Source organism: Pristis pectinata, chromosome 22 (assembly GCF_009764475.1).
Source record: "Pristis pectinata isolate sPriPec2 chromosome 22, sPriPec2.1.pri, whole genome shotgun sequence".
In the NCBI taxonomy this organism is placed as follows: domain Eukaryota; kingdom Metazoa; phylum Chordata; class Chondrichthyes; order Rhinopristiformes; family Pristidae; genus Pristis; species Pristis pectinata.
Window position 1 is genome coordinate 18,005,162 of NC_067426.1, and position 14,463 is coordinate 18,019,624.

At 38.1% G+C, this 14,463-nt stretch overlaps 1 protein-coding gene across 7 annotated transcripts; it reads left to right on the forward strand.

The window, feature by feature from the left end:
• The first annotated feature begins 3,022 nt into the window (after nt 1-3,022).
• Nucleotides 3,023-12,581, forward strand: rsrp1 (arginine/serine-rich protein 1). Of its 7 annotated transcripts, none has more exons than XR_007957994.1 (8): nt 3,031-3,109; nt 4,665-4,717; nt 5,320-6,168; nt 7,355-7,518; nt 7,689-7,722; nt 8,121-8,158; nt 10,851-11,532; nt 12,029-12,078. XR_007957994.1 is itself a non-coding variant. In XM_052036333.1 (6 exons), exons 1-6 carry the CDS (start codon nt 3,036-3,038, stop codon nt 12,173-12,175), a joined length of 1,386 nt encoding a protein of 461 aa, XP_051892293.1. In that variant the 5' UTR covers nt 3,023-3,035; the 3' UTR covers nt 12,176-12,581. The 7 variants fall into 7 exon arrangements, 3 of the variants coding, with proteins under 3 accessions (XP_051892293.1, XP_051892294.1, XP_051892295.1); XR_007957995.1 differs by lacking the exon at nt 8,121-8,158 and adding an exon at nt 8,405-8,509; XR_007957993.1 differs by lacking the exons at nt 7,689-7,722; nt 8,121-8,158 and adding an exon at nt 8,405-8,509.
• Nucleotides 12,582-14,463: the final 1,882 nt, after the last annotated feature.

Consider the following 14,463-nt stretch of genomic DNA (forward strand, 5'->3'; position numbering starts at 1 on the left):
AATGAATGTGGAAAAAAGTAAACTTGTTGATCAGGAAATCAAATACATGTTGGAAAATGATATTATTAGACATTCTACTTCAAATTGGAGTTCGCCCTGTGTTATTGTACCTAAACCTGATGGAACTGTTAGATTTTGCACAGATTACAGGAAAGTGAATGCTGTAACAAAGTCAGATGCTTACCCTATTCCTAGGGTGGATGATTGCATAGATAGAGTGGGAAAGGCAAAATTTCTTACAAAGATTGACCTATTAAAAGGGTACTGGTGTGTTCCATTAACAGATAGAGGAAGGGAGATTTCAGCCTTTGTAACCCCTTCTGGATTGTATGAATACAATGTTTTGCCATTTGGAATGAAAAATGCTCCGGCAACATTTCAAAGAATGATTAATTCAGTGATTCATGGGTTAAAACATACAGATGCCTACATTGACGACTTAGTGACTGGGAATGATACATGGGAGGATCACATCTCTGCGTTAGAAAGGTTGTTTGAAAGACTTTCCAAGGCTAACCTTACAGTTAACTTGGCTAAAAGTGAATTTGGCCATGCCACTGTGACGTATCTTGGTTATGTTGTAGGTCAAGGCAAGCAAGCTCCTGTTCAGGCAAAAGTTCAAGCAATATCTGAGTTCCCTATTCCCACAGGTACGAGGACTGTTAGAAGATTTTTGGGAATGGTTGGATATTATCGAAAATTTTGTAAAAATTTTGCTGATATTGCTCTTCCCCTAACTAATCTTCAGAAGAAGGGAGTAAAGTTTGTTTGGACAGATTCTTGTCAAGAAGCATTTGAGAAGCTGAAAGCCATTTTATGCTACCATCCTGTGCTCAGAACACCTGACTTTGAAAAGCCATTTTCATTAGCAGTAGATACCAGTGATGAAGCTGCAGGAGCTGTGTTGTTGCAGAAGGGTGACTGTGATGATATTGACCATCCTGTAGCTTACTTTTCAAAGAAATTTAATGAGCATCAAAAGAATTATTCCACCATAGAGAAAGAATTACTGTCGCTTGTTTTAGCCTTGCAACATTTCAGTGTATATGTTTGCACCGCTCAGAAACCATTGACTGTGTATACCGATCATAACCCATTGGTGTTTCTGAGCCGAGTCAAAAACAAGAACAGAAGGCTATTAAATTGGAGTTTAATTTTGCAAGAGTTTGATCTCATGATAACTCACATTAAAGGCAAAGATAATGTGATTGCTGATTGTCTTTCCCGATGTTAAATGGGAAACATGTATCTGTACTAATCTGATAGTCTGTAGTTGTGTAGCGTGATAATTATTAACATTACTAACTCTATGCGCGGTTAAAATTTTCTTGGGAAAATTTTTTTTTAGGTGGGAGGTGTTATGGACTCAGTGAAAGTCCCTTTAAGATAGAGAGTGTGTGTGTATGTGTGTGTGGGGCGTGCTTACGTCAATAGAAGATAAAGGACGTAATGACGTTGAAGAAGAAGAAGAAGAAGAAAGAGAGAGAGAGAAGGGAGAGAGACACCAGCCTGCTTGTTTTCTCTATCGATGGATGAGAAACAATAACTGTGTTTGCCACTGAAATCCATGTATGGAAGTTGGAAGTAATCCGGTGGAGTTCACTTTGTTGCTGACCTGTAGAAAGAAACAGGTATTTGTATGTGGACGACCACAGTTCGGATGCTTTTCGGGGTGAGGAAGTCACTACCGAGTAAACACTGAAGTGTCGTTTGGGTTCCATCGTGGAACATTTGGATTTCGTATGTACTCTCTCTATGTTTTTCTACATCTACATCTTATCTTCAGACAACGGTGGTTGTTGAAGAAGCCCTTGCTCATGTTTCACCTTATGGCTTGCGGAACTGAACTTTAAGAACCATTCAGGAACTGGGAGTTTTGGACTTTGTCACACACACACACGAAGAGTTTAGTTTTGGGGTTAACGTTCGAGGTTTAACATTTTTGAATTCTAACATACTAACATTTTTACTTTTATTTTACGTATTATCATAAGTAGTGATTAATAAAATAGTTTTTAACACTGAATCATGCTCAGTGTGTTTCTTTTGTTGCTGGTTTGTGACAGAACCCACAAATGCACGGTTTATAGTAGATGGTAAATGCTGAGAGGTTTCTATGCTGATGTTTGACCTGATGCTAAGAGAATGGAGACTGGAGTCAATGTTGAAGAGTCTTGGGAGTCCTGCCCCAGAACCAAACGCCTGCATCACCACTTCTGGTCCAATGGAGGAATCTCGTATGTTGTCTGTAAGATATGAGTACAACTGTCAGGTAGCTGCTGGACTAGTTTGAGGGACTTTTACCATTTCAGGTACTAGTCCCAGGTCATTCTGAGGAGGACTTTGCAAGGTCGTTGGACTGGAGGAGTCTCTCTGGGTCTGAATAGGTGGCTGAGGTTGATGCAGGGTGGTCATTCCATTTTGTTTGTCCAATGACCTAAGTGTGTTGTGATAAAGAAGGGAGCAATATGGAAGCAAGGGGACAATCCTAAATTAAGATTTGAGAAATTCTCCAAATTAAGGTCAAAATATTAATTCTGCAGTGCTTTCTTTCTGAAAGATACTGTTTGACCAAAAGTAAAGCCTAGGCTACACACAAGAAATAGTGACAAATCTGATTAGTGTTATGGGCTGGAGGATCCTCAACCAAAATATTAATATTAGATGAGGATCCTCATCAGTCCATGGCGGCTGCCTGAGGGTTTCAGCATCATCTGTTCATATTTTATATTTTTAGCCACCGTATTTTCCTCTGCTTTTCATTTGTTGTTCGCTATTGATTGACAGTCACTCTGCCCATTCGTGCTTCGAATTGGCAGAAACGGTTGGGACCAAGCTTTGATCGATGGCTAGATTGACCAATAATGAAAAGGCTTGCGCGCTCTTTGATAGGCTGGAATTTCATGCAGTCTCCACATCAACCAATAGGAATAACATCTTGTAGCAAAGAACCAATAAGAGTAAAATGAAGGTGGGCCTCGGTGTCCTATTGGTTATAAAAGGGGGTAGCTGCGGTGTTTGCTGCAGTTGACAAGATGGTGGTAACAGATGAAAGGAGGGTCATTACCCTTGTGGATTCGCCGAAGAATCAAGGCAGTAACTGTAAACTGTAAGTTCTGGAGAGAAATCAAAGGCTCGGAGTTGTCGATTTAAATTAACTTCTAATCTTTTTTGGAAGTCTCAATTTGTAAGGCAGTTTAATGCGCTGGTGTTGGGTATGACGCAGTATTTTAGTGAAGGCGGACAGGGGGGTGTCAGGCGGTCAAACTCGGTGCTTGGGTGGTTTTCCAATCAAAAATACTGGGAATGGTAAGCCAGAGAGAGCTCGTCAACGTTTCAAGCGTCACTTCATCTGAGGCTAAAATGTTGCCCCCGTCAGCGAATGCCTGACCTGTTGAGTATTTCCAGCAGTTTCTGGTCTTATTTCAATCTTCCAGCACCCGTAGTGTTTTGCTCTCTGGGTTGCGTTGTCAGGCGATAGATTCGAGGGTCAACGTCTATGGGTTGGGTTCACAGGAAGCAGATTGGATTGGGGTTAAAGTCATTGGTTTGACTTGTTGGGAGAGAGATTGGGTCGAACCCAGGTTGTTTGTTGTTGAAATGTTTTATTTTGTGAAGCTGTCTCCAGAATTGGTATTCTAACAGTACCGAATTGTTTTTAACCTCTGTCATTGACTAATAATTTGCATGATTTCGGGAAGTAGAGGTTAGATCTCTACACAGAGTTGATCTGATGACTAATCACTGAGCTTAATTTGATCGTCTTATCACTAATCGGAGAGACTGCCCCACCCTGCAACCATTTTAGTTTTGTGAACTCTCAAGCATTGAAATGTTCTAGAAAAGCTCCTAATTCACCATTGGATGGCAGTGGTGAGTCAATAAAATGTTCACTTACGGCCTTTTATAAGTCCTCTGAGACAGTGTAATTACTTATCAAGACTGTAATTTGATTAAACATCTGCAGTGTAATCACATTTTGTATTTACGTATTCCTTTTAATATGAAAAAGCAGAAGTGTCCTCACGGGTTCTCTAAAAATGTATGTAGCACCTAAAAAAAAGTATGACAGGTGATAAAGAGCAGAGTTAAATAAATAAGGGCAAAAGGATGGAGGTGATTTGGGAGTATTTCCCAATGTGTGAAGCTGAAGTGACAAAAGGTATTAGCTGTCCAGGATGCAAATCAAAGGGCAGAATGCACTGCTAAGTCAGTTGGAACAATGCCCTGGAGTTTGTGGTTGCAGTCATTACATAATGAAACTACTGGCATCTTCTGAGTACACGTGAACAGTTAAATATTGAAATCTGGAAGCTGCTTGTTTGCTGTGAACTTTAATTACAGTAAATGGAACTACAGCTGAGCCCTACATTACAGCAGTTCAGGTTATGAAAATTTGCCTTTATGGAATTCTCAACTTGCTACCAAAAAATCTGAGATACTGAATAAAAATTTGCTCACTTGGAATTGTGCATCAATTTTAGTTTTACTTTCAGCTCGCGTTTCTTGGCATATACACAGGTGGTGTAGCTTTGCATTAGGACAATCGTGATATAGATGGTTTTCTGGGAATACAGGCCTCCTGGAATGTGAGGGTTGCCTTGTACTGTATGTACAATGCTAAGTGCCTTGTGTTTTAATTTAAATTTGTTCTATGTTAACAGGTCAAATTCAGCTGATTTATCCTGGGAATTGATGAAAGAGAAATCCGGCTTTGGTAAGTTTGGGATTGAGGGTTTTTTCTTCAGTGCAAAGAAGGTTAAGGATTCATTTAATAGATACTTAAGATCATAGTGGTATTGATAGAATAAATAGGAAAATTTGTATTGTCAAATGGTCATTGACTAAAGGACATTGATTAAAATTAATTGGCACAAGAACCAAGGGAATAACAAAGATTGTTTTATGCATTGTTACTGTTTAGAATGCATTTCTTGAAAAGAAAATGCAAGCATACAGTCTGTATATAGAGGTTACCTTTAAAGGGGAATAAGATCTACCCATTCCTTGAAAAGGAAATCTGTGCAGGGGACTAGAGAAGGAAAGGGGAAGTTGAACTAATTGAAAGAAGATTTAAAGAACTAGCATAGCCATAATAAATAAGAGACTTGCTTCCTGTGCTTTAAGATTCAAAGATATGAAGGTGTATTTAATTTTTTAACTACTGAATTTGACCTCAAATGCAGTACTGGAAAATTGTAGCAGCTGAAATCTGGCTATGTTGTACCATTTACTTGGTTTAATTCTTGGGTTCAGTGTGGCTAACAAAAGGAGTTCTGTTTGTGTTATTTTATAAATACTGAATTTTTTCCCCCCCAGGTAAAATGAATTTGCATGAAGATCTGGAACCTGAACAAATGCTTGAAATTGGTATTGAAATGAAGTGGGAAACAGACGAATGCAGTACACAGAAGCAGAAGGCTGAAAAAATTGCCGTTGGTGTGGATGAATTAAGAATTGCTTCTCCTGATAAGCCTCAAAAGTGTGAGAGAGCATCACGGTCCCGAACTCCTGGTTTCCAGAAATCTAAAACCTCCAAGTCAGGTTCAGTATCATCTTTGGGAAGCTCTCGTTCATCCTCTGCCAGCTCTAGATCAGATTCGGTTTCATCCTCTGCCAGCTCACGATCTGGTTCGGTGTCATCTTCGAGTAGCTCTCGATCTGGTTCAGTATCGTCGTCCAGTAGCTCTCGATCCAATTCAGTCTCGTCTTCCGGTAGCTCTCAGTCAGGTTCAATATCCTCTTCTGGCAGTTCCAGGTCAAGTTCGGTGTCCTCTTCAGGCAGTTCCTGTTCCGGTTCAGTGTCCTCATTAGAAAGATACAGGTCAAGTTCAAGATACACCACTTTGGCTTCAAGGTCCAGATATGTATCACAAGAGAAGAGATACAGAAGATCAAGGCGAACCCATTCAAGGTCTCGGTCTCGAAGTTGGTCAAGGTCTTGTTACCGAAGATCCAGATATCAAATGTCTTATCGGTCACCGCTCAGGTACAGATCCAGATCAAGGTCCAGCTTGAGGTATGGAAGATCCCGCTCAGGATCAAGGTCAAGATATTCATCCAGATTTCCGAGGAACTATGATAGTTATATGTACAAAACCCATTCATCAGCACACAGAAGAAGTCGAAGCAGATCAAGAGGAAGATCTATTCACTTGACACAAAAAGGTAGAATATATTGAAATTGGGATAAGAACATGAATCATAAATGGGAGTGGGAGTAGCCATTTGGCCCCTTGACTCGTCATGTTTATTCAACTAGATAGTTAATCTTCTGCTTCAACAGCATTTTCCTGAAATATCCCATGATTCTTGTGTGCAAAAATCCATTGATCTGGTTTGAATGAAGTCAGTGACAGAGCCTCCACAGCCTTCTGTAGTGAAATCCAAAGGTTTACCAGAAGAAATTTCTCAATTTAGTCCTACGTGGCCAAGCCATTATTCTGAGATTTCTCAGCTGGGGGAGCATCTTCCAGTATGTACCACTGAGCTCTCTTAAGATTTTTGTCTGCTTCAGTAAGGTCACCTCTCAATTTTCTAAACTAAAGGCCTGGCCTACTTGACACTCCTGCCATTCCAGGAATCAGTCTGTTGAACCTTGGTTGCATTCCCACTGTAGCAAAAATTATACATAATATGCAAGTTGTGGTCTTGTTAAGGCCAAATATAATTGCAGTAAAACATCTTGGCGCTTGGATATACATGTCACTTTCCTATTTATTTGCTGCAGCTACATGTTGACTTTCAATGACTTGCTCAAGACTCCCAGGTCCTTTGAACATGAGCATGTTCCAACTTCTCATTTCTACTGAAGTGATTAATCTTTTATTTTCTACATTGCCATTTGCCTATGTTATTGACCACTGGCTCAGCTTGTGTATATTCTGCTAAAGCCTCTGCATCCTCATCACTACTCACATTTCTACTTGGTTTTGTGTCTTTCACAAGCTTAACCACTTTGATCTCTTCAGCCAAACTGTTGTAGATTGGGAATAGTTGTGGTCCCAGCACTAATCTCTGGTAGCCCACTAGTTTCATCCTGCCAACCTGAAGGCCCTAAATGTTCTTGCTGCTATCTGTTAATCAACTCTCACTCCACACTATTATACTACCCTCCAATCCCACATGCACTTATCTGTGTTCACCAATATCAGTGGCACCTTGTTGAAAGCCTTCTGAAAGTACAAGTACACCACATCCACCTGTCTTCCTTCCTGCAGCTCATCCATTTACTTTATTAGGTAACACCCTCAAAGAACTCCCTATTGCCCATCAACATTTGGCACTTAGTCCATTTTTATCAAAGTTTGAAGAGTAGCAAGCTAACATTTTTATAAATGCTGTTTTCTTTCAGATAAAAAGACATTGCTAGAAATAGCAAAGGCAAATGCTGATAAATTATTTGGAAAGGGCAGCGTCCAGTTGCCACCTAGCTTGAAGCCTACCAGTCCTCTTAAAGATGAGAATTTTAATTTTGAGAAGCACAACAGTGATGCGGCAAAAGAGGTGACCAGAAGGGTGAGTGATAAATTGCTGTAATATAATGAAATGTTCTTTTTGCATGTCTGAATGTAGAGGAAGGTTACTTCTATCCAAATATTTGAACACCAACTCTTGCACTATTGGTTGTGTGATCTTGGCTATTAAGTCGCTGTTATCCATTTAAATACATTTTGACTCTCTTGCAGACTGGTGTTCCTGCGGTGGGGTAGAATAAATTTTGTGAGTTGTACTCCTTTTCTAGCTCAACTGTTATAGCATTGGTTTGTTATCCAAATTACTTTGATCAAGTTCAGTTTTATTCTCTAATTTCTGATGGAGAACAAATGTAAGATACAGCTGTAGTCATCCCTAAATTACCATAGTAGAAATGTTTTGTTCTCTGCTATGCTGTGAGGAATTTCCACACATATATAGTTCTTCGCAAATTTTGGACATTCCCTAAAGTGCTTAACTCTCAATTAAGTACTTTCAAGTTATTTTCTATTCATAAATTGGAGATTGTAATGTACAGTAATGATTCAGCCAGCTTGTAGTTTTAGTCAACATGTCATTCAAACACTTTCCATATAAAAGCTATAAATTTGGTTTGTATGACTTGATTTATTTCTGTTTTATAGAAGCCTTGAAATGGACTGCACTTCTTGGAAGATATGAGGTGGTATCTTTGTATCTGCATGTGTGCAGTTATTAGGGGCAGCTTGGCCAATGTAGTAGTAATATTAAAAAAAAAATGGTTTTCAAAAAGATGTGATATAAATGAACCTATGACATTGTCTATCACTGTAAACAAAAAAATCTTTAAATGGAGGTGCATTTTTACTATTGTGAAAATGTATTAGCTTTCCATATCTGTGCGTGAGGGATGAAGCATTGTCTATTTTGTATTTTTGTTTCTGATCAGGGAGCTTGTGACCTCTATCAAGCCATCTACTTGTAGAAGTAAGGGGAGAATGGAGAAGCTTGGTGTATTTCTTCCCAGTCAAAAGTCAAGGCAGTGCTATATTTGGTACTTCATTATACTGCATTGTCTCCTAATTAGATTTGTCACGATACATCTTAATTCCAGCGCACTGAATGGTATTTAGTTTGCTTGAATCTTGATGGCAATACAGGTGGCACTTAAACCATTTATCCATATCCACTCTGTAAGGCAGTCTACAGAATACTTGATGAAATGTGCTGCCTCAATGATGTCATATATATATGTAGTATACATATATAAGCCTATTTAGCCCAGCTGAAAATTGTATATGAGCCTCTTTCCATTCATCTACCTCATTGTAGCCTTTTTGTGTATTTTCTCTTTTTCTCATTATTTCTTTTGAAAGCTATTTGACATAGCCACTTGAGTGGTGCTAAATTCCACATTTTAACCACTGGATAATGACATTTGTCCTTAGTAGCCAGTGGGTTTTATTTGTAACTGTTTTGAATTTGTGGGCTCTAACTTTTGGATTCTCCTACATGGAGACAATCTCTGCATCTCTGTCCAACTCATCCATAATTTTAAAAGGCATCTATCAGGTTTCCCCTAAGCCTTTCTATGCTGGAAAACACTATCTTCAATCTGTATAATCTTTTCCAGAAGCTATAATCTATTATTCTGGTATCATCTTTGTAAATCATCACAGACAGACAGAGATGCACGCACTTCCCTATCCTTTTTCTAAGATGGAGACCAGTACTATGCACTCAGCCCCAGCTTGTGTCCTGTATAAATCTGATTGTTCTTGAAACAAATCTGTTATTAGCATTTTAATTGCTCTGACTTGATTTTTAATGACTTTCTGTGTATTGAGATTCTTCACTCTTCTACCCATTGTTTCTTATTTTCTGAGGTGTAGGTGATGCTTCTATTCCTATCATTCCCACCAAAGTGAATTGCAGATATGCTAAATTTAATTTGCCATTTACATGTTTAGTTTCCAATATTACATTGTGTTGGATGTCACCTCTAGTATGATGTGTATTTTTTAATACTGATTTAATGTTTCCAGATACAGATCCTTGATATTAATTATGAATGTATTGTAGAACACTGCTTTCTAACATCTTTATTTGATAACTCTGCATTTACCTGCTAATTCGCCTTCCATTGTTACTTGTTTCCTTACTCCATATCGTCTAATCTTTGAGACTCCCAAATCAAACTTACTTTAGTTTACTTTTTGTGGATGGGAAAGAGGCCATTTGTTGTTTTTAAATTACTTTTAATGGAACTTATATGTTGAGGCTACTTTGAACATGGCAAATCAAGAAATGCCAGTATAATGAGAAAAGGTTTTTGCAGTGATTGATTGTACCAGTAATTGAGCAGTGTGTTGTGAGAAAGGTAGCTTCTGTTCACACTAAATATTGCTGACAACAGTTCAACACGTTTGATGGTGGCTTTGAAACATTTTTAGGCAACCCATGTTAATTAAATGGTTCATCCAGATGACCCATTAATAACTAGCTAAGTATAAATTTAAGTACAAACAAACCATTTTGTATAGGCAAGAACCAGCCTTCAATTTGTTGATATTCTGTTTTGAAATGATCTGCAATTGTAAAAAGACCTGTTTGCAAAGGGAACAGCAGCAACCACCATCTCTGTGGGATTGAGCCATGAATAAAACACATTTTGGCAACTTTTTTAAACGTTACCCTTACTTTGGCCTCTGATCTAAGAGACCTATAGTGTTTCAAACACTTTTTTCCCTTTAGCATTTAAAGTGTCTGTTTAAATTATTGGCTTGATGAGTTTAAACAGAGCTCAGACAGCCTATCTTTAATTGGAATGTGTTTGCTTCTATTTTGGCTTTGTTTCGAGCAGGATTCTGCCCACAGTAGGCATTGAATTGACTGACTAATGTTGGTTATGTAATGGTGGTGTGAGTGACATTGTATTACTTGAAGTTGAGGTATGATGCATTATTGGATGCAGTATGGAGGGAGCTTCACTCTGCATGTTAATGGTGCACTTGACCTTGGAGTGCTAGATCTGATGTTGGGTAAGAAGACCCACTTGTTACTCTAAGCAGAGGGAAAACAAAATTACCATTCCATGCTTTGTGCAGCAATGCTATATTTAACGTGGAATAGAATAATTTGCAATCTGGTCTGGAACACAGTTAAAGCATTGAGCAGTTCAAATAATGATTACTGAAGTCAGCATTACTCAAATCAGTTCTTGAAGTTTGCCATCCATGATTTCCCATTGATAAATATCACTTAATTCTTTCAAGTGCACTGAGGCATATGAAGCTGAGGTTTGACTAACTGCTGCTGTTGGATTTGGTATTGTCCATGCATAAACTTTTGTTCTAGGATTTTCTTGTCCTCATAATTTATTCACTGTGTTCCAGGAGGTTTTGAATATCAGATCTTTGCCGAAGAAGAGGCCAACGTTTTTTGAAGATAAGTTCATTGGCTTTTATAGCCTAGAATATACCTTATCAACATGGCTGCATACAGTTATACACTCAAGTATCACTTGACGCATTACAGAAAATGCTCAGAAGCATTTGTGCTCTTAAGTTAGAATTATCATTGAACTAAAATGTTCATGGTAATTCACATTGATGTAAATCGTTACAGATTTCATGAAATAATTTGTGCCCAATAATCTTGATCAGAAATTCTGGAACCTCAGCATTTCAAATCTCAATCTATATCCTTGGTTGAACATGTTAAAATAAGGTTGATGTTTTCTGAATTGTTGGCCATTCAATGCACATTTGCAGAACTAGAACTAGTATAGTGCCAAGCTGCAAGAACCAATAGCAACTTTTCTCAATATTCTACCACAAGTAGAATAATAGTGACGTATATTTCAAAATCCACTGATATAATAATGGGTTTGTCCAGCCAGTGCTAAATGTTTTATTCTGAATTGTCTGAATGTCAATTGTAATTTTCATTGGATTGGCCATTGTTTTTCTAATGCAGAAACACGTAAATGAAGCTGAAGAAGATGAACCAGTTCGGAAGTTAGAAAGTGCCCCTGCAAGATTGGAAACAAACCACTGGATAGCTTTCAGTGTTAAAGTAAGTAGACACATTTAAATACTATTGTATTATTTCCCTTTTGACCAATTAAATCTTGGATCAATATTCATTCATTTTTCCAGTCAAAATTACTAAAAGAATAGGAGCATCTCATTAAACAGTATATTTGTTTCTCCTCATCTAATGCTGTAAGTTTTGTGCTGTACTCTGGCTTTAAGCTGGTATGACAGGTTTCTTGCCCATGAGGCATTATGCTTTTTTGTATTGGGTTATGGTGTATTTGTTGTGGGCGTAAGCTCCTGCAATACTTTCTCCCTGAAGTAATTTTTAAACTTGTGCTATTCTTGCATTTCTGCATGTCACTGCAGTATAACTAGTTCAAATTGATTACATCCTGGAGTAAAATTGACATAGGCTGACAAATGTGTATTTAAATTTTTTATAGTTAATTAAATTAATTAAATTTAACTTTTAAATCCAGTTATGATAGCTTTTGGCATTTACTCACATATAGCCTCTTGTTTTTTTTTTACAGAATACAGTGGCAAAACCGTTGAATCAAAAGTCACCAAATGGCCCTGTAAAAGGGTCTCCTGAGAATAAGCAGAAAAGAAGCCCATATGGACAGTGGATACTAGTGCAGAGTGGTCACAAGAATGGTGATAAAACAAAGGCACGATGAAGTCTTAGAATGGTATATAAAACAAAAATTAAATTGCATTTGTAATCAGTTATTTTAAGCCAGCACCATAGAGCTGGACAGAAATTTGTGATAAGATTTGGCATGATTTGTGAAATGTATATCATAAATTTGAAACTTTGGAGCAGGTTATAGTTTTGTATAAATATTAAGCATTTATTTGGACTAACACTTCAGTACAACATGTTAAACAGATATGCTGAACAATGTTTAGGATGTTATAGATTCATGCCTAATGCCAATCTTCTGAAATAACATGCTATTTTGCAGGTAAGCGACAAGTAATTTACCAAGATTTCAGGTGGGACTTTATGTAACAAAATGCTGTAATTGTTTTTGTAAATGAGCAGATTTTTCAGAATTCAATAAAGATGGTTTGTAAATATGACCTTTTCTATGACTTGTTGTGTTCAAGAAATTTGGGTTAATTATAAGGAATCTACAGTGTAAGATTGCTAAGTTTGTAAGACTTATGTGACAAATATTTAGGCTGCTACCGCTTTGTCTATAATAGCTAATAATTTATCTCAATTTCATGATATAATTTGCAACATCTTAAATACACATTCTGCATTGTCTCCATGAACATTCACATTGGTTCCTGAAGTCTTTTCCTGAATTTCCCAAGGTTGATGAAATTCAGTAAAGTAATTCTGCAGTCACATTTCAAGTCTTTTGATGCTTTTCCCGTGGGTCAATTTCACTTTTGTATATTATGAACTTCCTGAAAGAGAGCAAAAACAGAATGAGCACTGTAAACTCAAATGCAATCTCTAGTTGGCCATCTGGAAACCATTATCACTAACGGTTGTCATTTCCACAGCCTTTGAACAGAGGCATCTTGGGAACATCAGGGTTTTGGGCAGTCGTCAAGGCTGAGAAGGGTGCATCAAGACGTAACCTAAGAGTACTATTTAGTGAATCTGTATGCTGAGGATGGAGTTTGAGATCAAGGTTGTATTGATTTTGTGAAGATGCTAATAGAATGTAAGATATGCACCAAGGAATTAGCCATTGAAATTGGATAGGGTGTAGTACTTGAGATGACATCTTACCTTCCTCCAAGACCATGTTAATTTGTTGGGGTAGTATTGATTAGTTGGTTTGATAGCAAGAATGGTGTAATTACTAAATAAGACTTAGTATACGTGGCATTCTTCATTTACTATGTATAGCAAAGTTGGATATTTTCTCCCAATACCTGAAAGCTTTATCTGCCCAGCAATGCTGAAGGAAGATATGTAACTGCACAGAATAACATTGTACACATATAACCATAAAGCAGCATGTTCTCTCACATCCCCCCCCACCGTCCACCAAAACACCATTCACACTCTCAGGGCATTAACCTGCACTGATCCACTGAACAGTTAACCTTGTACAAATGAATGTGATTTGTATGCATCTGTATAACTGTGCACCGTGGTTTTCAGTTTGCTGGAAGCTTGATGTTTGAAGGGGTTGGCCTGAGGATAGTGCATCACCTGTGAGTTTTGATGTAAATTTTAACACAGAAGTAATAGTCTTATACATAAATTCCATGGTGCATGTGAAGGTAAAGCATATGAATAGCTCAGTTGCCAGCTGGTCTGTGTGGCTTGCTGTGCTTAAGTTCTAGAAATGTACCCTTACAATTTGGGCAACAGTGGCTCAGCTAGTAGAGCTGCTACCTCAGTGCTAGAAACCTGGGTCAACTCTGACTTGTACTTGAACAACATATGCCAGGATTTGGTTTGTCCATTTATTGTCAGTTTTCTTTTGGGCTTCATCAAATATTTTTAACATTGAAACAATGTAAACAATTTTCTCAGTTGAAATACTTTGAATTAAAAGCTGCAACCTTCCTGCACATTCACAAAGCTTGGCATCCAGCTTGGTGCTATCTGATAATTGCCTCTGAAGCATCTGCGTTTCTAAGCAAATTTTGTGCATGTTGAGGAACCACCATCAATATCTCATTACCATTACCCCTGCTGTGTTGTCATCCTAGCTTATCTCCCCACCGCGCACCCCCCCCCCCCCCCAGGTATCGCCACCAAAAAGCCTGGAGCTTTAAAAATATGCTAGTATTTTATGGGAATGTGGCATTGAATCTAATTTGCTGGCCTCACAAGGGCCACAAGGTGGAAAATTTCCTGGCACTGTTCCCATTACCTTGCAACAGAGTTGCTTGGGTATCCTTGTGTATGAAATGGGCAATGTTCAAATCTATTTTCTCCTGTTGAAGTGATTTATGAAGGGTTCTGTACCATGCACTCCATCAGCTTTTC

Excerpts from the sequence above, each read along its gene's own strand:
- rsrp1 (XM_052036333.1), top strand. The coding sequence starts at position 3,036 with ATGGTGGTAACAGATGAAAGGAGGGTCATTACCCTTGTGGATTCGCCG. Across the intron at positions 7,519-11,433 it reads CAAAAGAGGTGACCAGAAGG|AAACACGTAAATGAAGCTGA; the intron begins GTGAGTGATAAA and ends TTTCTAATGCAG. Across the intron at positions 11,533-12,028 it reads GGATAGCTTTCAGTGTTAAA|AATACAGTGGCAAAACCGTT; the intron begins GTAAGTAGACAC and ends TTTTTTTTACAG.